Genomic DNA, 23127 nt, shown 5'->3' with positions numbered 1-23127 from the left:
TGAGTAGAAATATGTGTTGGTGTAACATATGAGAACCTAATCCTCTAGTGTAAATATTAGTCTTGCTGTCCTTTCAGGCACAACTAGCTTTAATGATATGGGAGCCCTAGTAGGACCCCCACTAGTGTCATTAATCATGTCCTCAGTGGGTCTGCCAGTGCCTTGTTGAGCTTGGGAGGAGCAGGGCGGGTTAAGAATTAACCACCAATTTGAAGGTCCCCACTCTTCCTATCTGGCTCTCTGTAGCATCCTGCACACCTGTGGCACAGCCAGTCCCCGAGAGCAATGGGTACATGGGGACATGCAATTTCCTCGGAGGAGGCTGCAGCACCGCAGGAGCTCCCGTGGCAGGTGAGAATGTCCCCACGAGCCTTAGTGTTGCCAGGCCCTTCTGCAGTCGTGGAGAGGATGTGACGCTGCCTCTGTAGCTTTGCTTTATGTATGCGGTTCATGGCATCCTGGAAATTTCAGTCCTTAATAATCCCCTATGAGCACGTGATAACGCAAGTGAATAAATGTGCATCGGTGCGGGCAACAGCCCTTCGTGGACACGTTCAACGCTGGCAAACCTGTAGCTGCGCTTCCTTGTAGGAGCGCGAGGTGGAAAGACCTCGTGGCCTGCCCTGTCAATTCTCAAGCCCACGAATTCCTGCTCTGGGTTTAGCAGCACCTTGTTCGGGCTGCTTCTCTGTGTCCCTGTGCTTCCCATGGGAATTCACTGTGCAAGGCTGAGGCTGTATCTGCAAATATGCATTTGAGCTAATGAGCTCTCATGGTACGGAGGTAATAACGGTATGGAATAACTTATACTCAGACCTAAAGGTTTACAAGAGCCTTATGTGTTACTTACTAAATGTTTACACTTCGTATGACCCGGAGTACTCCTCAGTGGATCACGGGAAGGGGCAAGGGGAGCCGCGCTTGTCTGTACTGTCAAAACAGCAGAGACGGATGTACTGAAATAATATATAATTATATATATTATATATACCAACTATAATTGGTCTGAAAGCACGCAAGTGAGTTCTCCGAAGGGCCTTCACTTGAAGATGGTACTTTATATCTCTCCAATATCAGGGCCCCACAAACAGGACTGTGAAGAATTAATCAACCACATTGCTTCTAGCAGTGGTGCAGCTCTCTTAGCTGCTGCAGTAGCAGAGTAGGAGTTGTGAACTGTGCGTGCTGCAGTCTGCATGGCACTGGGCTAGCCTCCCTTTTCCTGCTAATCCAAGGGATGCCTGGTATCAGCCCAGGCTGCCTGGGAGCTGTATTTCTTCAACTCTCCTGGAAAAACAATGTGTGCTTTTTTTTTTTTTTTTATAATTTGTCACCAACCACTGGCAGTGGTGTAACACAATCTACCACAAAAAAAGGGTTCAACTTGTATAAAATCTATCAGGGACTGGCCTCAAAGCTGGAAGAGTTTCAGGTCTCCCCTAGCACAGCGTTACCCCCTAAGCTGTGCTGGATCTTTCATCTGGGTGTTTGATATGGAGTACTTGTTGTTCTAGCAAAACTAAGCAGCAAATGCCCAGTGGAGGTGTGCATTCATATTGGTCAGATTAAGCAGGGAGAAATGAATCCGGAGTGTAAACCTGACTGCGTAAGGGAAATAGTCCCCTAAATCCAGCAGGGGCTGGTACAAGAGATGAGACAGAAGCCTCCTCTGGCATGAGACTCTGTTGGGGTTGTGGGGTAATACAGGATAAGCAAATCTGTAATTACTTCAGTGCGTGTTTTGCGCGAAAGCAGCCTGTGGCTCCTGGAAATTTTCTTCCCCAGTGCTGTCAACCCATGGCAGATCCCGGGGCGGGGGGGGGGGGATAGGGTGTAGGCACAGAAAGGAGACAAACATAGGGACACCCCAGCCCAAGCCTCGCCTGAGACTGTGCAAAGCCTCCTCTGACCTTCCTATTGTAAAGCGACAAGGAACGAGCCCCAGCGCTCCCCCCAGTTGATACGGGGATGGGAACCAGGAGGGAGTGGGGACCACTGGAGGGCACGTCTGAGCCAGCACCGCTCCCTCTGCCGGGCCTCAGCGTTCAGGTGCCGCTTTTCCTGCTGGGTCTGCGACGGCGGCTTTCTTAACGGGGGACGAGTTTGAGCGGCTCTCGGGGTCCCCTTTTGGGTGGCTTGGCTCTGAGCGCAGACAGCGATAAGTGAGGGGACATGTCAGAAGGACAGGAGCGACGTGCTTGTCTGTCCCTGCCCGTCAAAGCCTCCCCTCCCGTTGCCTGCGACGCAGGGACTGCAGTAATAACTCATGGATCGTGCTCCGAGCGGAGCGGGTACCTTCTGCTGCTCTCCCCAGCAACAAGCCAATACCCCAAGGAGGCTTTAATCAAGCAGACAAATTATCTTCCCGTAATTGATTCTCCAGACTGGACTGCTCCTGGCTGAATGTGCTTAAACCCTCCTGCCTCCTGTCCTGTGCCAGAGCCCTCCCTCCCTCCTTTGCTGGCTTGTTTTTCTTTCCTTTCCTGTGTTTTTTGCTGCTTCCTTTTGCCCTCATTGCTGTACCTGCCAGGGTGACTCTGGGCCTCCTGTGTTTAAGTTGTTCTCTTGCCTATAAAAATGCCTTTTGTAGGGATGTGTCCGTAGAAGCCTCGCCCTGGCGGACATAGCCCCTAATGCTGCGGCCAGGCTCTCAGCTCTCTGGTAAGTGCTGAAGCATGAGATCTGACGCCCCACGCGTGCTGTGAACCCTGGCAGCTCTCCTCCTTGCCTCCTTGGTGTTTCTGTGCAGCTCCAAGAGGTGCAGCTAAATACCATCTCTAGGGCAGGGTGCACAATAGCTGCCCGCTCCTTCTCCTCTATTGCTTTAGAGGTAAATATATCTGCTGGCAGAAAAGGGACAGGGAGACGTGGGTAGTTTTTTTTACTCTGAATTATCTGATGCTTGGTGTATTTGGGGGGCTCTGCTAAGCTCTATTTCTCTTGTGGGGCGGGGGGGGGGGGGGCACGATATACAGGACACCAAGCTCTCAGACACTTGTGCAGCAGCTGAGAAAATGACAGGTTTATTTCCAGGGAAATAGGTCATCTATTATCCCCTAATTTCTGCAAGTAAAATAGGCTTAAAGATTGCTTCAGCTGCAGAAGCTTTTTTTCTTTGTGTGAGACAAAACAGCTACTTAGCGACGTGGCTCTTGATGCCCATGGGGCTTGTGGGCAGAGGACTGCAAAGCACTGGAGGCTGGATTAACCTAATGCTACCGCAACTGGTGCTGTGTGCAGATTTATAATTGTGGGGATTTGCATCTAACAAGGATCTGGACGCTGGATGCAGAGAAGCAGACTGTGTTTGTATTATCTGCAGCAAGCCTAGAGAGGAAACAAACCCCCACTCCCTCAGATGCTAGAGAAATGGTTGCAAGTGAGAAACTCTGTGAAACTTTGAGCAAGAAGCAAGGGCAATCAGCAGCCTGTCCCTGCACTGCCTGCCTGGACCTAGATGCAGCATCCAGCGAGGAACGGTGCCTGCCTCCCGAGGGATGACAGCTCTTCTAGGTCCATCTCCTTGTTTCCCAAGTGAAACGAGTTGTTCCTTGCATCGTTCCCAACGCCCTCCTTGGGGTCTGCCCTTTTTCCCAGTTACCCTTCCCTAGGTACCAGCTCTACTCTTCAGTGGGCCAGCAGTCCCCAGGCTGCACCATGAGCCTGGCCAGGTGAGATCCACCGAAGATCAGTCCAGACAGCGTAAGGGTCTGAGGGACCTGCAGGTGTCAGAAGAAGGCTTTCTATCTCTCAGTCAGAAATGTAGGCCAGGAAAGGGATGAGACCATCTCGCACCTCCCTTGGCTTTTTTTCTGGGATAAAAATCTTCCTCTCCCCACGTAAGGCTCTGTCGCTGTCCCTGCCTCCTCAGAACTCAGCTAATGTAAGCAAATTCAGAGCTGTCTTGAGGTGAAACAATTAGACCTGAAATTAATTGCTAGTTGTTTGTCTCCAGGACCTGTCCCAAGGAGCCTAACCCTTAGGCCCTCTTCCAGGTGCTGCTTTGAGTCCGTGAAGCTGAGGGCTCAGCACACTTTTTTTATTAGCACTGAATCCCTTCAGCTTCTTGCTCATCAGCTGAATTCTTTGGTGGCTGCAGGGAAGGGGTGTAAAGGCTCACGATTGTTGCTCTGGTGGGGCTTGCAGCAGCCACAGAGGTGCTTGACCTCTTGTTAGCTTTGTAGGGTTTGGAGGAGCTTGTTTAGCCCCAAAATGTTCAGGTTCCTGGAGTCCCAGCCTCATCTCCTTGTGTCCATGCTATGGAGAGAGGCTGGGAGGAGACAGCAAGAGTCAGACAGGATTTCAGTAATAAGGGATGCCCACTACTCCCTGCCTGTCTCTATGGGGAATTACCAGCTTTCTCGCCCTCTCCCTCTTATTTTTACATTTCATTTGCCTCCAAATGTAAAATTTTCCTGATGCCAGAGACTCCCATCACTGTGCATGCCCCCCTTCGTTAACAGGCCCTGCCAGCAGTGGCTAATTAGCCATGAGTCGGGTATCTCTTGGCTGCTCTTCCTTTCACAGAACCTCTCTGCTTTGAGCAGCGATTTAGGGGATGGACTCCAGGCTTTTTAATTGCCTGCTTAGCATAATCTCCTTGCTTTGCTTCCCTGTGGTACAGGGTGCTGCTGTGCAGGGCTGGCTTTAGCTGCCTCTAGTGAGACATGGAAAGAGAAGCCTCAAAAGCGCTGACCTAGACTAAGGCAGCCTGAGCTGTGCTGAGGCTGGGGCCAGAACCGCTGTAAAGATGGGGGCAGCGCACAAACAGGCCACTTCCATGAGAATTCCCTTAGTCGCATCTCCGTCCTTGCACCCAAGCTCTTTTGATCAACTGTGAAGACATCCCCCGCTGTGGAGAGAAGGGAGAGCAAAAGTAGACTTTCTCCTACCACCCTCCCTTTGCAGCTGGGGTGGGACGTGGATATCTATAGGTGATGACGCAGCCGAGTGCCTCTCCTCCTCCTGGCTCTGCTGTCATCTTCCCTCTGTCCTTGAAGGTGTGTTCAAGAGAGCTGGGAACCCTTGGCCTTCCTCCCGCTGCCGCTTGATCCATCCAAGACCTCTGGCTGTTTCCCCTCGTTATTTAGGTCTGTCCTAGCAAAGCAGGGAATAATGCCGCCTCCTCACTGTAAATGTCGTGTATCGGCCTACGTTCTTGTCGGAGCTTCAACTGCGTAAGAGTCATGAAGGCACGAGGTCCCTGCTGATTCCTTTTAACTACCATTTGACACCCAGCCTCCGTTATTTCACTCATTGTCTGTGTCTCTATCAAAGCGTCCTGCTTCTCCTGCCTGTCAGCCTTGGACTTTTTCTTCTGATCTGTGACAGAGCAGTGTCAAGCTGCTGGATGACCCCTTCCACCATCTCTAACAGCCTTTGCAGATGTACCTGCCTCTTGATGCTGCTGGGAACCCTGATCATGGGTAGTGTTTGGGCTTCCCTGCCCTGGAAGATGAGGGCAGGGGACAGGTCCTGCCTCTCCCCACAATTTATTCACCAGTTCATGTCTGTCCAGCTGACATCTCTGAGAGCAGCAGCTTCTTGAAAACATTGTGTGGGGCAGTTCCTGCACTCCCATATGACTATTACCATATGGCTTTAGTTAACTGACTGGTATTCTCTGACTTGGCTTCCTATTTCTAAAGCAGGAATGATGGTGCCTATTTACCCTGTTGCATAAGGGTGACACGAAGCTGTAGTTAATATTCACCTCATGCTGTGTGAAGTCTAGGATCTAATCTGCCAGAACTGTCATCCGCAGCCTTAAGTGATGTTTTCAAGAAAATAAAAAAAATCCAAAGCCCTTTAGAGCTGTTTCCTTGCAGGCTTCTAGACACAAGTGTTTTCATTGCATTTTAAAAGTGCATCTAATGCTGCAACATCTGAGCAATGCACATCAATAACTGAGAAACAGAGCAATGAGCCTGGAAGGGATACTCTATTTTTCACCCCGCTTTGGCTTGGCCAAGATGAAATTTACTCAGATGAATAAAGTAAAACTGTGGTGAGACTTGTGAAAAGGAAAGCCCAGGTGCATGCAGTTTGGGAGTTAACTCCGTGCACACAACTGCCTTTGCTCTTCCATAACCAGTTACTGTGTGAAAAATCTGGGATTTTTTTCTGTGCCAGGAACACCCTGCTTGTGAAGATCATTCTGTGTTTACTGCCTGCATGTTTTGTGGATTCAGGTTTGACCCGTTGCACTCAAGAAAGGAAGTAGTTACACTGAAGTAGGCAGCTCTGGGGATGAAGCAAGTGGAAGATACACAAGCTTCCCTGACATGGCTTTGCCAGGACAGCTCAGTTGTAATTCACAGCTTCTTCATCGCAGTACGAGGCTGTGATCCAGCCCTCCGGACAAAGGCTGCCTTCACCTGGTACCCTTCTGCCTCTCCGCTCTGAACTGCAGTCCAGTGTGGCTTTGCCCTCAAAAAGTAATACACCCCTTAGATTCAGGGATGCAGATGGTGGCACTTGCACTAGAACACGTAGTTCTCCTGCAATGCTGAATTAAGGAAGCCTCAAGAGTTGTGAAAACAAGAATTAATAACATCCAAAAATTGCGCATCTGTCAAAATATGACAGAAGTGGTGGTGATAGCCTAAAAAGCCTGTATCTGCAGAGAGGAGCATTTCTTAATCCACTACTCTTTACACCATAAATGTCAATTTAATGAGAAAGCGAAGCTGGAGTTATACAACACTCCAGAATGTATTCTGCTCATTAAGTGTGAGTGATCTATACAACTCTAAAATGGTGCTAAAACTGAATTCCCATTAGGATATAAGGGACTGACAATTGTGCAGTAAAGTCATGCCGGTCCCTGCTGTGGAAATCTTATCCTCCAGCTTTTTAATTTTAAACCCCCCTGAATTTTAATTTTTATAATTCCCCAAGAGCTCAACTTCCCTGCTTGGTTAGGCAGCCAACCCAAGCAAGGTCAGCTGCTGACTGGTAGCTGCAGACCTGAGACGAGGATTTTGCAGGAAAGGAGAATCGAACCCCTTGCTTTCACTATGGCAAACCTCTCTGAGTATCACCTGGGCAGCTGAAATAGTCTCTTTGGCTGACTGCACAGCTGGGACCACTGCTAATCCTTCATTGTACAAGGCAGGCAACCACTGTCAAGAACCCGCTAGCATGGATGAAGAGGGCAAACTGCCTCCCAGCATCACCTCTGACAGTTTAATCGAGTAGAGAAACCAGACGCAGCCTGGGCTGGATCTCTGACTTGCTTCAGCTGCTGTCGCATGGAGTCCGCTGTACCGCAATAAACCTTCTCCCTCCACGTTCCTGTATGGACTCCGATTCTGGCCTGGGGCACTCGGCTGATAATATCATGTGGCCTGACTTCTCTCCCAGGCTCGGGGCCGGGTGCCATATTACAGTCACTTCTGTCGGTAGCTCTTTAGAGGAACAGCTAAACAGGATAAAGAGCAGCCCGCTGTGTCCCATGCAAGGCACGTTGCATCTTTGCTGCAGTCCTAGATAGCCCTAGGTTGAATATATCAGTGTTTAAGGTGGTGGTGGAAGCAGGTGGGACCTCTGGCTTTAGTGGGCAGCAGGTTTGTGGTTAAGGAGGTCTAGAGGAACATATCTCTGTGTGCCTGCAGCTTCTCACGTTTGATGCTTTGCTAACTTGGTCTATTTGTGAATATTTAGTATCTCCTTGGGCTCTATAGCATGAACAGCATAAGACTATTCCTGCTCGGTGGAAATATGATTGGCTCTTAATAGAATTTACGGTTCCAGCTGTCCTGGCTGTGTATCAAAACAGGAGTGCTTGAAGAAATGTATCTTATTCTTTCTGCTTTATCAGTTAATGGGTGGCTCAGGTTTGTACTTGCTGGATGTTTTAGGTCCCACTGAGAGTAGATGGGGACGTACCTACGCTTAGTTTGTTTCTGACCTGCTGGTTTGCTATCTGGCAGCGGGGAGGGATGCCTGATGCGTGATCCGGCTCCAGTATTGCAGGTCCTTTCCATCTCCCATACCACATCTCCTTAACAGCCCAAACGTTAATTAAAACCTGGCAGATGCTCTAAGCTCTCTGTATGGCTGGGCTTGTTAATTATCTCCTGGACCCATCTGACATGCTGCCAGAAAGTGGAAATTGCATTTCAGAAGAGAACGAGGGGGTCCTGCATCAGCTCTGTGAAAGCCAGAACCCAAAGCCCAGGAGACCGCAAAAGCGAGAGGAGAATTCAGTTCCTGAATGCGGTCCCCACACACTGATTCCTCCTCGCTGTCCCAAATCCCCACTAGGTTTTACAAATGCCTTCAAAATATTGCTGTTACACCCATGCTTTTTATGGGACCTTGAAGGCAGGAAAGGTACAAGCCAAGGGTGCGGGTTCAGAGACAGAGATTATAGTAAAATACTCCCACTAGCAGACAGAGGGAAGTGGAGAATTCAGATCAGGTAAAAACAGCCTGGCTGGACAAAATGAGGCCTTGATCTCTCCAAATGAAGCAGCTCTTTCTTGCCTCCCTGCTACTGGCAACATCCATTTTCTTGCAGCGGCCTCGGATGCCAACTCTGCAGGCGCCTTTTGCCGCAAACTGCAAACCAGTTCCTCTCCAGTCTTAAAAGAGGAAGCTCTGCCGTTTAATATTTAATCAAAAGTATTTGGGGCATTACGTAACACCTTGCAGCTGGGCCTGGCTGCCAGGCAGGGCCACCCGTTTGAGACCTATATTTCCCTCCACCGCACGTTGTCTTGCTGTCCTCTCCCTGCTTGCGCTTACAGATGCTCTGTACCTGGCCGATACTTTGCGCCTGACCCCTGCGTGTGGGATTTTGGGCTCACGGGGCCCGGAGTTCTTCTCTGGCCACAGACCTGCTCTCTGTGTTGGAAGTGATGACTTTGCAGCAGGCGGTTCTCTCTTCTCCCTGGGCTGGGCGGTCAGAGGGAACACCTCCAGTTTGACTCTCCAGTCTGGAGTCCAACTGAAGAAGAGGGTTGTTCCGCCTGCAAACGGGAGCGCGGGGGCAGAGGGTTGAGTTAGGCGGCAGCAGGGTGGGATTTTTCACTTGGAAAACCAGAGGGAGGCTGGGTTTCAGCAAAAGGGAGCTTGGAAAGAAATGGAGACAGCCACCCTCTATAGAGCTCTCCCTGTCTCCAGCACTTCTTATCTTTAAGCCTCTCTACCTTGGGAGAGGACAGGGATGAGGGCAGACCTGCTCTCTACATCCTACGTCTCCAGTGTTCTGCAGGATCCCACAGGGAAAATGTCATCTAACCGACTGGGTCTGGAAAAGGACTCGCTCAGCTCTGGTCTCTTGGTCTGTGCTGTGGTTCCCACCTGCAAGCTGGTCCCTAGCAGTCCTGCCCTGTGAGATGCTGAGGATGAGAGCATCGAAACTCACAGAGTGCTCAGATTTGGTGGCAAAGTGGGGCTACAGGTACGAGAGACAGATGGCCTGGAAATCTTGGTATTGGGGATTTTATTCCTTAAGATGCACTGGGGATCTGCCTGTTAGAACGAAAGGTACGATGGAAATGTCAATTCCCATGGGGGATTTTCAGTTGCTGGCACATGCATCAAAGACTCTGAAAGTCTCAAGAAAGCCCAAGGCCATCCTCAGAGTGCTGCCAATTTTGCTTTTTTTTTTTTTTTTTTTATCCAATCTTGCGTTTATTCCTGTGAAGCTAATGGGGCTGACATGAGCTCTCAGTCGCTTCTCTGTCTTTTCTTCAGCGGTGGTGATCTGTGTCATAGGAACAAGCTTTGCTCGAGGAAAATGAGGAGAAAGGGGTGGATTTACAAGAAGTAGGGATTGCTCTTTATCTGGTTAGAAAAGCCAGCGAGTGTCAAGGAGGCAACAAGTGTGGGTGTCTGAATATGTTTGTGGTAGTGGAAAGCAGCTGCCACCCGGTAGCTGTCAGTGGCCAACGGGCTTTGAGTTGGGTCCCCTGTGCGTGAGGCTCTGCACCATCTCAGGTCCCTCTCCTGGTTCTGGCAGAGAACTGGGAGGTAAGTAAGGACAGTCACTTCTCTCCCAGCCATCCCAAAGTGGTTCCTACTGAATGGGGTCGTGCCTCGTAATGGGAGACCTTCCCCGCAGGCAGAGAAGTTATACTGGGACGGACAAGGACAAAGCGGGATGCAGAGCTGGGGGCCAGCTCAGCTTGGCACGTGGGTGTATCTGTAAGGCTGCCAGCTTTGGCCATGCTTCTAGGGCCAAACGCCTTACAAGCCCTGCCGGGAGGGTTGTCTGCAGCGTGCAATCAGCGGGATTGATTTCAGTGCACTTGGGAGAGGTCGAGGAACTGTAAGACTACATAAAAAGGAGTAAATAGCAAACCAGATCAAGGAGAGGGGTGTTGGTACTGACCCTGTGCCGTTTGGCTAGAGGTTTTCTAAGAGACTGAGCGGTGGCTGCCATGCAGGTTTTCAGTCCTGCCTCTCTCCGAGAAGGGCAGTAGTGGCAGACCGGGATGGAGCTTGGCTGCAGCACGGTTTCTCCTGGCAGATCCCCCTCTGTGCCCATCCACACCGTCCCTGCCGGGCTGCTTACCACACTTGGGACTTCCTCCGGGGCACGCCGTGCCGGTGCCATTTCGAGTGGGGGGTTAGGTGGTAAATCAGCTGCCTGCAGATCCTGTCTGAGGATTTCCAGGGGTCGTATTCCTGAAAGCAAAGGGACAGCTTAGACTCTGCCTGCGCCACAGCAGAACAGGAGGTCAGGGGGAGGACGGAAGAAGATGGGAAAGGAACAGAGGTGGTAGTGGAACAGGGGCGTGTATGTAAGGGAGGAGATGAAGAGAAGAGGGGATGGAAGAGGAATGGTGAGAAGGCCTGAGGTGCCTCTGCCTCATGCCATCTCCTCCTGGGGTGGAGGAGGAGCAGTAGTAGTTCTGCACTGCCAGAAAGGACCCCGGGCCAGCCAGCATGTTCCTGCCCAGAGTGGGGTGACAATTTTACACCCTACCCAGGAGCAAGTGGAGCTCAGAAGAGGGGGTTATTTTCTAGAGCGGTGGCAGGGGGTCTGGCTCTAGGCCAGGCAACACCCAGAAAGACAGAGTGGCTGACAGTGCCAGAAGGGCTCTGTGCAGGGACCCCCTACACCCTTTTCTTCAAAAGATCTCCACTTTCTAAAAAGCCCAGTGCAGGGACAGCATGAGTGCCTCAGCTCCTCACTGCTGTATCCTCAGCAGCACTCATCCCCGGCTGTGCAGACAAGCTGCCGACTCATTGTGTTACAGGACTGCTAAATCTCTATCAATTACCGTGTTGCCGTGCTTCCCAAACTCTAACTGCATACTGTCTTTGGAGTGACTATCTGTTACCCTGATGCGGAAAGTTCAGCAGTCGGCACCCTTGTCCCACCCCTGAGATGCTTCTTGCTGGGAGAGACGTGCCCTGTGACATCCCTGCTCCTCCTGCAGCAGCACCCTGACTCTGTTCCCTCCCGTGCTCCAGCTGGGAGGTGCTGGGACAGGGAACCTGAGAGTTCCCCATGCTACGTCTCACGTCATTCCGGTCCATTCTGATCCTGGAGGTTTGAGTTTGGGAGCTTCCCAATGCCAGCAGTTCCCTTCGGCCCCTGCAGTAACTCCTCAGGAAAAGATCGCGCCAAGATGGTCGCTACCTTCCTGGGTTTATTTTTGCATGCATTCTCTGTCGCCATGACTTCGAACAGCACCTTTCTTCCCCTGGTGAAGCAGAATGGCAAATGGCAGCTGCTGAACGCTGGGATTTCTGCCCCCTCTATCATATTTTCCAAATGCTGACAGACACCTGCCTTCCCATTCCTCAGCCCTCCAGCCGTGGTGCAACATGTGCATTTAGGGATTTGATAGGTAAACACATAGTAAAGCTGTCAGGGAGTATGCTAATTTATTCCTTATCGCAAGCGGTTAAAGTGCTGTACTGTGGGCCAACAGCCGCACTGTGACTTTCCTAAGCAGCCACCGAATCAGCTGAACTCCCCAGGGACGCGCTGCCAGCACGTGGCTGTTCCGCTGCGCCAAGTGGCGAGGGATCCCAGCCTCAGAGCTCAGCTGAGCACCCCCTGATCCCTCTCCCAGCTCCCCCAGGAGCCCCGCAGGGACTGGCCCCTGCCCTTGGGTTAGGTGCCTTGTTCTAGACTACTACCGTGCTGGCAAGGCTGTAAACTGGCACCCCGCTCTCACCTACAACAGCAAACCTTTCCAGCTGGGTGCACGTGCACACCGGGCTTCAGCGCGGAAGCTGGCACGATGCTCTGCAAGCGTTTGTTGGCTCACAACCGAGAATTACCCTCCCGTTCCTTCCCGTGTCCTCGCTGATTTAATTTCCACTGAGAGACTGGGAATTGCTCTCAGCCTGCTTGCCCGTAATGCAGTTACACCCACCAGATGCTCAGCCAGGGTCAGAGAGGGGACGTGGTCTGCCGATGTTTGTGCCGGGAAGGGTGCTGGTGCTGTAGGGTACTGAGCCTCTCCAACCCCTTAATTAAACTCCTGCTGGCTTTGAGGGGCAGCTCAGGTACTCAACATCTTCCTTAGGAATGGGGAAAATCTTATCTATGTAATGGTACATGTGTCCGTGCAGATAAGCATGTGCATCTATAAGACATAGAAAATGAGGGTGGGGTGGTATATGCAAGTATATAAAAATTGTAGTGGGTTATCTGCTAGGCACCTGGGTACTGGAGTAGGGTAGTGTCCCCTCGTGCTGCCTCCCCTGAAGGGCACTGCACAGCATGAGGTTGGAGATGGTCAAGTAGAACAGCTGGAGGTGACGTCAAGTGAAGTATGGTTAAGAGGTACTACTGCTGCAACCCACCCACTTGAAGATGCTTATAAAATTTGCACGAAAATTACACTTGAACATTTTTTTTTTTTTTCAGGCTGCACTGCAGCCCAATGATGATGATTAAACTTTGGCTCAACGTAGTTTGTCTATTGAGACCTGACTTGTTAATTGTTATCAGAGAGTCTCAGGAGATGGCAGAACAAGGTTAGAAATGCCACTAATCTACACCAGGCATTCAATGTAGTCCCTAGGGCACTGCTGTTTGCTCTGAGCTGTGTGTACTTAATATCTCTCTTTGAATAAAGAAATTCACTCTACCTCTGCTCTTATAAAGCAAACGTGACACTTGCCAAGCCTGATGAGCAAATGGATGTATTGCGAATCCGAGTGTTTGTGGTGGCAAAGGGTAACAGAAGTAGATGCTGGCGTTGCAGTGGGACTGTGGTATCTGTGATGTTTGTCCGCACTCAGCCTTGCCTTTCTTTGTCTCTGCTCTCCTCGTTCTCTGAAGGAAAGTGCCGGAGCAGTGCAGGGATACCGTGCACATAATGCATTTGCTCCTTGAACCCTCAGTTGCGATGCATTCCTACAGCACCGTTCTTTACTCGCAGATCCGGGAGGCTACAGGGGGGATGTAATGCTGGATTAGGGTAGTTACACATGGCAAAGGGCCCGGGAAGAGAGAGGTGGTTCTCCTCCTGCAGAGCCACCAGCCTGGGCAGAGGGGCAGAGATCTGGTTTCCCCTCTGCAGCCCCATGAGCCCCCATAAGCCAGCTGCTTTAAACCTCTGGGGCATCACAGTGAATACGGCACCACCATCCGCCCCGTATATTTTTATCTGGCCTGCACCCTGTCATCAAGTTTACTATTGGCACAAAAAGTAAATTCCTGATTTCTGTGCGCATAACCGCCCCCTCCTTCATTTGCATTTATGTTCTGAGGTAGTCTTAACCGATTTCTACAGAAATATGCACAACAATCTCTATGCTACCACTCTAAGGGCATACACGGGCTGGTTCTGAAGGATTGCTGAGCACCACCCAGCACCAGCCACCCCCTTAGGGCTCTCTTTGCATCAGTGCTACGTTGCAAAGTATTCATCAAGCTGAGGGAAGGGTTCACCTTTTTGGGACACTGCAGATCTCTAGCAAGGCTCATCAGCAAGTCATGGGAGATGGGATCCACCAAGTTGAGGAAGGTCGCGTTTTTGTAGAGCACTTCATTGAGGAATGTTCCTTCCAGTCCCAGGTCCTACAAGAGAAAGAGTCAGTCAGATCCACGGGATTCCTTGGAGCTATAACCGTGATGTGTTTTGAAACCAGAAAGCAAATCCGATGAGGTGCCAGCTGGTTTGCTCGATACAGGAAACTATCCAACAAAGGTGAAGCAGCTGTGTCTAACCCAGCGTTACCGTGACGAGGGCTGTGGACAGCCAGAGAGCTGAATGAGCTGCAGTGTTAAGTTGAGCTAGTCAGCCTAGGGACTGACCACCTTGTTTCCACCTCCCACGGGAAGGTGAGAGTGCTATCATTTCCAGACTGGCTGGAGCCCAGAGAGAATTAGGTCTAGAGCAACTCACAGTTTTGTCAACCTCTGTGGGTGAATCTGCTGAAGAAGCTGAACAGGAAGGCTGGCTCTAAACCTGCTTCTCCAATCTCAGCTTTTCTGGAAGAATCAAACCCTTCTCAGGTATTTAGATACTGCCATACGACCTGGTGGTGGCTGGCTGAGCCAAAAAGTCCTGCCCGTCAGTATGAGTTTAGCTGTGCTTTGAATTTCTCAGTAAGCACTAAGCACTGGCAGTATTGTCTTTTGGGTGTAATGGTAAATTTATAGGTAGCTATACATGACAGTCATGGGGAGTCCTTTTCCTATTGTCCACAGCGTGAGCGAGGGCAACATCTGTGGTCCGTGCAACTTACCTGCATGGACCAGGGTATGGGGCACCTTTGGACATGCTGGAAGAAACCTCAACATCTTTGGGAACAAAAGGCCTCCCCAGGGGCCAGATGGGGGATACTGCAAAGAACTAAGCTGTTTCTTGCTTAGAGGAAAGCTAAGATCTAATATATGACACAGTTATTACAAGCACGAGGTACCACAGAGCTGTGAAAAAGAAAAAAAAAAAAAAAAAGGCATCTGGGAAAGAGAGATCACTTACTCACATTAAAATACCCTGGGGGCAGAAAAAAAAATACCCCAGGAGCAGAAATGTAGAACAAAAAAGCTCCCTAATAGGGATAGTGCTGGGTTTGATTCAGTTGACAAGGAGGGCTCAGCTGAGGGAGGAAACAAGTCCTATGCCCATTCTCTATGCTGCTGCCAGGAGAAATGAATAAGCAAATGGGTGCCCCATATGTTCGCGTTGCTCCACTGAATGTGTGCTTCAGGCACCACCCAGTAAAAGATGCACTGAGAGCTCAAAAAAAAAAAAAAAAAAAAGAGAGAGGAAAATAAAAGCAGGGTGTACACACATACATCACCAGCAGGGATGGAGCCATAGCTGGCAGAGGTGTTGGATCTTAACCCTAAGCAGCAATCAAAGCCAGTGCTGTATCCAGTCTCTCCTGCTGTGGATATGCTTAGGTCGAGCAGAGAGCCCAACACCAGAGACCCTGGCTACAGATCTGGTGGAGAAAGGGAGAATAAATCGAATGCTTTACAGCCCAAGCACTGTGTGTACACAGATGATACCCAGGAGCAACCAAGGAACCCAAGTGGTGGATCAGTCCTGAAGGACAGACAGCCACAGACAGCTGGATGTGGGCCAGGAGTGTACCAAGGCATCATGCCAATGTCTCCCTTAAGCATAAGGCTTCAGGGAAATGGAGCCTCCTACGCCAAGTGTAATACGCACAGATGAAGAAAGCTGTCGAGAGGATGGCATGGCTGGGCATGCAGCAGTGCATGTCAGAGCAGTAATTAAACTCCCCCAACTGGAGCTATACCATTAAGATGAATCTGCATTCCCATTATAAATCCTGCCTGCAAGGGTTTTATAAATGATATAGCTGTAAATATTCACTTCATGTTGATAGTCCATAAATTCTTAGCCCGGGGCATTTTCTGGTTCGTCTTACTTATTCCCAGCTCCCCCCCCCCCCCCCCCCAAATATCTTGAAAAAATTTGTACCACCTAAAGGGTGGCTGCAAACAGCAGAATACTTTAAGTCTTGCCAGTTCAGTTGGCTTAGTGCTGTTATCTTAAAAATGACACTTGGCCATTGTCTCGGCACAGGGAAATCAGATTGTACCAGACTTTTTGCTGCTGTAAGTCTGTTGTGTCCCCTGGCTTCAGCTGAGCATTGCCCAGTTAGACCAGCAGGAAAGCTGGTCTGTCTTTTGCAGGTGGGTATTTCTGAGACCGGTAAGATGATGTGCAATGGACCTGTCCAAGTGTTCCTGTACAAAGCAAGTGTACGTGAGCGTACACCCGTGGTTTGCAGTTGCATCTCTGTGCAGTCTTCTAAAATGCTGGGATCTTGCATCTCTGTTGGTGGATCTGCTTCTGCTTGGCTTGCTTGTTTTACTTTATTTCACCCTCCCAACATTCAAGGAGCAGTCCACAGCCCTTTGGAGTCTGCAGACCACAGGTCCAAAACCACTGGCAGATACAACTACATCCCACGGCGTACACCTGCAGGGCTGGACAAGGTCTGTGTCTGCCTTGCATCGGGAGCCCGTGTCCTCTGGTCTGGCTGAGCGTGTCTGCTCACTTGAGGATGCTGTGATTCCAGTCCCACCATTGCTCTGCCTTTTCTGGGGTGTTCGCGCCCTGGCCCAAGGCACAGTGATGAGGTATGGTGTTAAATAGCCTCGCTGTCCGCTAGAGTGAACAAGGTGTCTCTCTTTTTACAGGTAACAAACAGAGCCTCACCTGGGACACATTAATCCGTGACTCCCGAGAGCGTGTTACTGCCGAGGTAAGCCAGTCTGTGTAAGGAAGGACATGCTGGGGACCGAGCTAAGGGCCGAATTTAGTTGAGGAGCGAGGGAAATTTGTAAATGAGAAAAAACTCTGATCATAATGCTCTTTGAAGCTGACACTGGGCATGTGAGGAGGACTGGTTCTGATTACATGACCCCAGACTGGCCGGCAGTTGTGTTTAGCTCTTGAAGGGTGTGGTACGCGTTAGTGGTGTAGCCTTCTCTCTGAAATGTCTGAGCACAAAATGAACCAGAGGCTTTGGGGTGGCGTTGGATGGGTTCCCATCTTACTTGGCGGAGGAAGGCTGTGTTGTGACTACAGGATGCGTGTCCCACTGCTCTGTCGTGGGCAGATGAACAGAGGGTCACTATTTCGACATGGATGGGCAGAGATGGGGACCATGAATAACAAGGGGAACTGGACGGGCAGTGAACAAAACATGAGTGTTCTGGACACGGTAATTCTCAGCACAGATGTGGGGAAGCCGAGTGTTTAACTGATCCTGAAAGGAGCTGGCAGGCTGCACTGAAAGGAGGGCTTAGAAACGATCCTCCATTCCAGATGGCCCTCTGACTTAGCATTCGAACCCTGGCTGTTCACAGATGGACCTTCTGGAGACCTCCAAGGTCTGTGGAGGATTTCAGCGCTTCAGTCTCAAGGAGAGGTGCTGAGCACTATAGAAAATGACATTCTCTAGTTCTGGCCTCTGGCATAGCCTACAGAAGTCTGTTCGTGTTACATTGCCACAGTCGTGAAGTGCGTGGTTGCCTCTTTTTCTTCACAAGCTTCTTGTAACAGTGCCTTTCCAAAACTGCCTTTGAAATCTTATTCGACCCTTGTCTGCCATACCAGTGCACACATACAGGCTTTCTGCTGAGGGTTTATCGGTCTACATGCATGGCAAGAAGAGCGTTTGTGGTGCTGGTAACGATCCTCATGTGAACGCTACGGCAGTGGACGGGAAAAGTAGAGATGTAATTTTTGGTCCTGTAAATTCTTACTCATGAGAGTGCAACTTGCTGGTAGCCCAGGGCATTGACCACCACTGGATGTGTTGTAAAACCCAGGATGTTCAGAGCAGAGACAGGGCTGTTAATGCCTCCCAGCCAGCCAGTCCCCGCTCCAATGTACTCACACCCGAAGGTTATTTGCCACTATGGCGAGAAACTCAGTATGTTCCCAAGATGAAGTAGGTCACTATCTAGTGAAGCAACGTGAGAAGCTAAGAACTGATGGTATTTTATGTCCAAATCAGAGGGAGGATTTGTCCCCTGTGCTACTGATTGCAGACTTGCCTGCAGTTTAGGGGAGCTGAGCTTGCCTGGGGAGTGATGGTAGCACTGAGTGATGGAGGAGATGGCTCTGTTCCAGCGGCAGGGCTCTGTCCTCAGCATCGCTTTGGCACCACGCTGTCTGCACACTGGCTTTTCTGTTCCTGAATGGCGGCAGACAGAAACAAGCTCCCACCGATACACTGACCCCTTTACCTCTTCCCCTCCGCCTAGGCTGTCCCAGAGCTCCTCTCCAAAACCATTTTGGGGGGCTTGCAAAAGACAGCTCTTGGCCAGCCCGGCTGGGCGGGTGTATTGGGACGTGGTGGCAGTGGGATGACAGCGGCTCTTCTCCCGGGGGGGGGGGATCGATCCCGAGCACGCCCAGGGGCTGGCACGGAGGGGTGCGGATGGGGACGGACACCCCTTCTTCTGCGAGCGACACGACCCTCCTCCCAGCCCCTCTCTCCCTGTCCCCGGCCGGGGGAGGTGGCAGGGAGCCAGGCCGGCTCGTCGCCTCCCGTTCCCGGGGACCGAACGAGGCGGCTCCCGGACCGCCGGGGCACGGAACGACCAAAGGCGGCACAAAGAGCCCGCACCGCCAAGGCGGGGGGGGGGGGGGGGGGCTGCAAACCCACACCGCCGAGGACCTGGGGGGGGGGCTTGGAAACCCTTGCTCCCTGCCTCCCACCGCCGGGCAGAGGGGACTGCAGACCCCGGCCCCGCGGACAGCCCTTTGTCGCCCATCCCGGCCGCACCGCCCCGGGCCCCGGTTCGCCGGCAGCGTTTACCTTCCTAAGCAGCCTGAGGATGTGCACGGCGTGCTCCCGTTTGCGCTCCCGGATGGTGGCCTGGATCTCCCGTAGCCAGCCCACCCGCCGCACGTAGGGAGCAGGCGAGGCTTTCCGCAGCACCCCGGGCAGCTTCTGCGGGTGGAGGAGCAGGGAGGAGAGATGGAAGTCTCCCCGGCCGCCCTCCAGCCTGCCGGCGCAGGGTTCCTCGGTGCTCTCCTCCTCCAGGCTGCTCTGCCGGCTCAGCCGGGAGAACCCATGCCGCAGCGCGGCCTCGCCGCGCCGGAAAGGGGAGCGAGCGGAAGGAAGGGCGGGATCAGGGCCGGGGGAGGCGGGGGGGTCCGGGCGGCGGGGCTGCCCCGGCTGCCCGGTCGGTAGTTCCCGGCGCGGCCGGGCGAGCAACGCCCCGGGGGTATTTTATTTGCTCGGGTCCCGGCCCCAGCACCCGCCTCCCCAGCGGCTGGGCAGCCCCGGCTGCCTCTTCTCCCGCAGGCGCCTCCTCCTCCTCCTCCTCCTCCTCCTCCTCCTCCTCCTCCTCCTCCTCCTCCTCCTCCTCCTCCTTCTCCTTCTTCCCGGTTCGTTCCGCCGGGAGATGCTCGGTGGAGAAGACAAAGAGAGAAGAGGATGCTGCCGGGACCGCTCCTTGCATCCAGGCTTTTCGGGGAGCTTTTGTTTGTTTGTTTGTTTGTTTTTTCCTGGGCAAACTCTTTGAACGCTGCAGAAGGTTATCAAGATGAACAGTGGTTCAAAACACGCCGGCTGGCTGGGACTGCGTCTGCGGGCTGTGTTTTCTATCAGTCTGCTGTTGGACCCAGAGGAGGTGTTTTTACGAATCTAGAAAGTGGCAGGAATTTTGCCCGCTGCCCGTCGTCTGCAACTGATAGTACGATGCTGGCACCGTTTCTTACCTGCCGTGGGTAGAAGTGTTTCCCTCGTATGCATTCCTCCCTCCCCCAGAAGTGCACAGCAAGTTGAGCACATGCTTTTCCTCAGACAAAATCACTGCCATCTGACAGGATGGTAAAAAACAAAGCCTGGATCCCATCCCCAGCCACTGAGATTTTGCAAGCAGCTGAGTCATGCTCCCAGTATCACCAGTGGCTCAGCCTAACCTTCCACTTTCTGGAGCTGGAGCCATGGGCTCACTTCTGTTCAGGGCTATCACCACACTGAGCCCGGGTGCCCGTGGTGGACCGCAAGTCCCGCACGCAGAGCAGGAGTGTCTGGTAGCTGTAATATGAGGGCACACAGCTATAGGAACAGCCTGGGGTTCCCACTGCCTTGTGCATCCATTGGACAAGTATCGTCCGATGCATCTGCAGAAGAATCTGTTCTCGTGGCCACTGGGTCCTCGCTTTGGGGGAATGGGGATGGCCGTGGCTCTTTGCTGTACAGAGCCAGCAAGGTTCATTTTCCTTCTCAGCGTTCCTCAGAGCTGTGACTGGGGACGGAGACGTGGGTGCCCTGCCTCATTGCAGCCTCCTTTAAATACTCGACTGGTCACCTGAGTCTGGCTTGAATAGACAGGGACAAAATGGGGCTGGACTATAAAGCAGCCTGGCCAATGCATCAATTTTGGCACAGTGTTTATGCAGGTGTCTAACGGTGATGGGACAAATTCTGACGGCCCTTCTCAGAGCTTTACTCAACGTTTGATCAGACAAAAGCCCTGACTGTCCATCTCCCTGTTATTCCCCTCCCTGCTCTAGCTAAGTGCCTGCAAGAGAGAAATTGGCATCGACAGATCCTGAGATATTGCTGAGCCTGACTCAGGCTAATCCCGTTTGGAGGGAGTAGATGCTGAGTAAGGACTTCAGGATCTGGTCGGAGAGCTTTGAGAGAGGCTGGGTCAAGAGAAAATCGCTTGTATGGGGTGCAGCGTTATGGCTGCAGGAGTGTCACCGGGAGCAAAGGGGAGGACGAAAACTGCCTGGCTGGAGCGATGGGTAAAGGTGTCAACGGAGAGTTGCACGGCGGCCTTTCCCCGCCGTCTGGCAACTGGATAGCCTGCCTTAGAGCTGTGCTTCTGCCTGCTCTGTTCTGTGAGTGCTGCTGAAAGGAGAAGCAGCAATAGCAGGGTTTGTGACCAAAGGATCAGTTTAATAGCAGAATGGCTTTGTGTGGCTGAATTGTCTCACACCTTATCTCTGAGAGTGAGGAGAAAGAAACGTAATCTGTAGTTTACACTTAGACGGGGATGAGACCGCGTGCGTTGTTCCAAGGCAGCGGGAGAACCAGGGCAAGCAAGCGGCTCAGAGGATGGCACCGTTACCAGGATACCTTCTCCTCTGCGTGTGACTTGAAAATATCCCACCACATATCAAATCCTCTTAACAAACAAACAGTTGCGGAAGCGGTTCAGCTGTCTCTCATCTGTCTGCTTTAAAACTGGAAACACTACGATAGCATGAATAGTAGGCGCTAATGAGAAACACACCAACGCTCCGCTTGGTTTTACTGAAGGAGAATGGCTGGCTGGCAGCTCTTTGTAGCCCAAGAGAAAATCCTGCCCTACCTGTGCGTGCACTTTCAAAGGGCTCGTGACAGCGAGTGGGTGTATTTCTATAGTTAAGATGGTCGGCAAGGTTTGCTGCGTATAACCGGAGGAGGCAGGAGTTTGCTTGGGAAGAGTAGACTCTGTCAGAGACTGCATCCTCTGGTCCTATGCAGCCCGAGGAGAGACGGAGCCAGTAGGTGAGGATGCAAGACCTGGGGGATACCAATCTACAGGAGTGTCCTCACCTTCCCTTTCCTCTTTGCTGCGGTGGCAAGGGCACGTGAAAACTCTCCAGGGAGCTAGATCAGCTCATGATCTTGGTGGGTAGGAGGGAGTGGGGACTGCGGGGCATCTCACAGCCACCACAAGCTGTGGTTTTGAGGCTTGGAAAGAGGATTCCTCCACCCCATCCCAGTGGATCTATTAGCACCTCTCAGAAGGAGATTAACTTGCTTCTAACCTGAACACAGGTGTATATGGCGCTGCCAACTGCAACTAGCTGGGTCCAGCATGGCTGAGTTAAGAGTTTTATCAAAAATCTCTCTTAAGATGAGAAATGGGAAAAATAGAAAGCAGAGAGAGATCCTCTTGCTATTCACTCAAATTCTGTGCTGTAAGCACATCTCCTTGTTGTCATCCCGCTGCCCAGTAATGGGAACATTCCCAGCTGCTGGCCTTTCGGGCAAGTAAGGAGAACTCAGGTCTGTGCCAGGAACAGAAGAGCGGCTGTACTGGATCAGACTGCAGATCTCTTTCCCATGGGATTCTGAATTAGCAGTGGTTAATAGAGGATGCCTAGCGAGGAGCATAAGAGCAGGGGGATGCAGGTTGGTGTGTTCCTGAATACCCTCCTCACCGTCAGCCGTCTGTAGTTCAGGAATTTCCTGAGGTGGGGATCTCTGCATTTAATAGTCCTTTATGGGTTTTTCCTAAAGCTTTTTTGAGCCTGAGCAAATTTGGGGAATCCACAGCATCTTATGGCAGTGAGTTGCACTATTCAGCTGTGCGTTGTGTGAAGAAATATTTACTTTGTTCCGCATCTGTCACTTACTGTTTTCATTTGATGCTTTGTAGCTCAAATTTTGGAAGAGGCAGCAGGCAGTCATTCCCTATTAATTTTCGCTAAGCCACCCTCGAACGACAAACCTGTGCTATGTCCCCTCTCAGGTTTCTGTTTCCCAGGCTGAATGGTCTTGGTCTCACACGGAAGCCATTTCAGACCTTAGATCATCCTAAACTACCTCCCTGCCGCTCCTCTAGACCTGCTGTAGCCTCTAGCGAACTGCCACAGCAGCCACGGGGACACGGATGCACCCTGGAGCTATCCGATAGCCCAGGGAGGTTTGCGGTTTTGCTCCGTTTGTCTCCTAGCACTCACTTTGCTTTTTTGATTGCTTTTGAGCCTGGGGCTGATGCTTTCATCGAACACTCCTGGCTCGCTCTTGCCAGCGCACAGCATACTTAGCCCCCTGTGACTTGGTTTGCCCATCAGTAGACTGGGGAGGGGATGGTAACTGCTCACCCCTTACAAATTCACACTGGCATCCTAGGCAGAGGTTGTCAAGGACTCTCATTTTTGTATCGTCTCATTTCTATAGGGTCTGTGGCGTACGCAGTGCTAGGCTGAAAGATTCAAGCTCACGTGCTGTGGCTGGGAAGGTTGTGGCTTCCTCCCTGACACAACCGGAGGGTTGCCTTGAGACTGCGCTATATAACGCGCTTCTGCCCTGTTTGGGAGCTGGACGGCTGCAACCAGAGCTCGTGCCACTGCCCTTTTCCTTGAAATACCCCGCGGTGCTCGCGGTGTGACTGCAATTCCAATTGCCCCTGCCTGGGAGGAACCAGGCGCGCACACCCGCACGCTCACTGAGGCTGTTCTGATTTGTATGCTG

At 51.7% G+C, this 23127-nt stretch overlaps 2 protein-coding genes across 7 annotated transcripts in view; one reads left to right on the top strand and one right to left on the bottom strand.

Moving 5' to 3' along the window:
- The window catches only part of GGT1 (gamma-glutamyltransferase 1), a 66979-nt gene that overhangs the window by 5877 nt on the left and 37975 nt on the right, over positions 1-23127 (top strand). For 4 of the 6 annotated variants that reach the window (XM_041126099.1, XM_041126097.1, XM_030025826.2 and 1 more), the window contains exons 2-3: positions 247-351; positions 16607-16671. The exons of 1 other annotated variant lie outside the window; for it this stretch is intronic. The gene's annotated coding sequence lies outside the window, so the exon portion shown is untranslated. Of the gene's footprint in view, positions 1-246; positions 352-2555; positions 2662-16606; positions 16672-23127 lie in introns of those variants that run through there. One more of the 6 variants, XM_030025827.1, reaches the window with a different exon arrangement.
- Positions 1-23127, bottom strand: part of LRRC75B (leucine rich repeat containing 75B) — a 29450-nt gene that overhangs the window by 2544 nt on the left and 3779 nt on the right. The window contains exons 2-4 of the mRNA XM_030026550.2: positions 18739-19101; positions 13871-13999; positions 10526-10638 (exon numbers count right to left, since the gene is read on the bottom strand). Of these exons, the coding sequence (XP_029882410.1) occupies positions 10526-10638; positions 13871-13999; positions 18739-19101 (605 nt within the window). The remainder of the gene's footprint in view (positions 1-10525; positions 10639-13870; positions 14000-18738; positions 19102-23127) is intronic.

The sequence above is a fragment of the Aquila chrysaetos genome, chromosome 9 (genome assembly GCF_900496995.4).
Source record: "Aquila chrysaetos chrysaetos chromosome 9, bAquChr1.4, whole genome shotgun sequence".
NCBI classification, from domain to species: domain Eukaryota; kingdom Metazoa; phylum Chordata; class Aves; order Accipitriformes; family Accipitridae; genus Aquila; species Aquila chrysaetos.
This window is presented reverse-complemented; position numbering and strand designations above follow the sequence as displayed.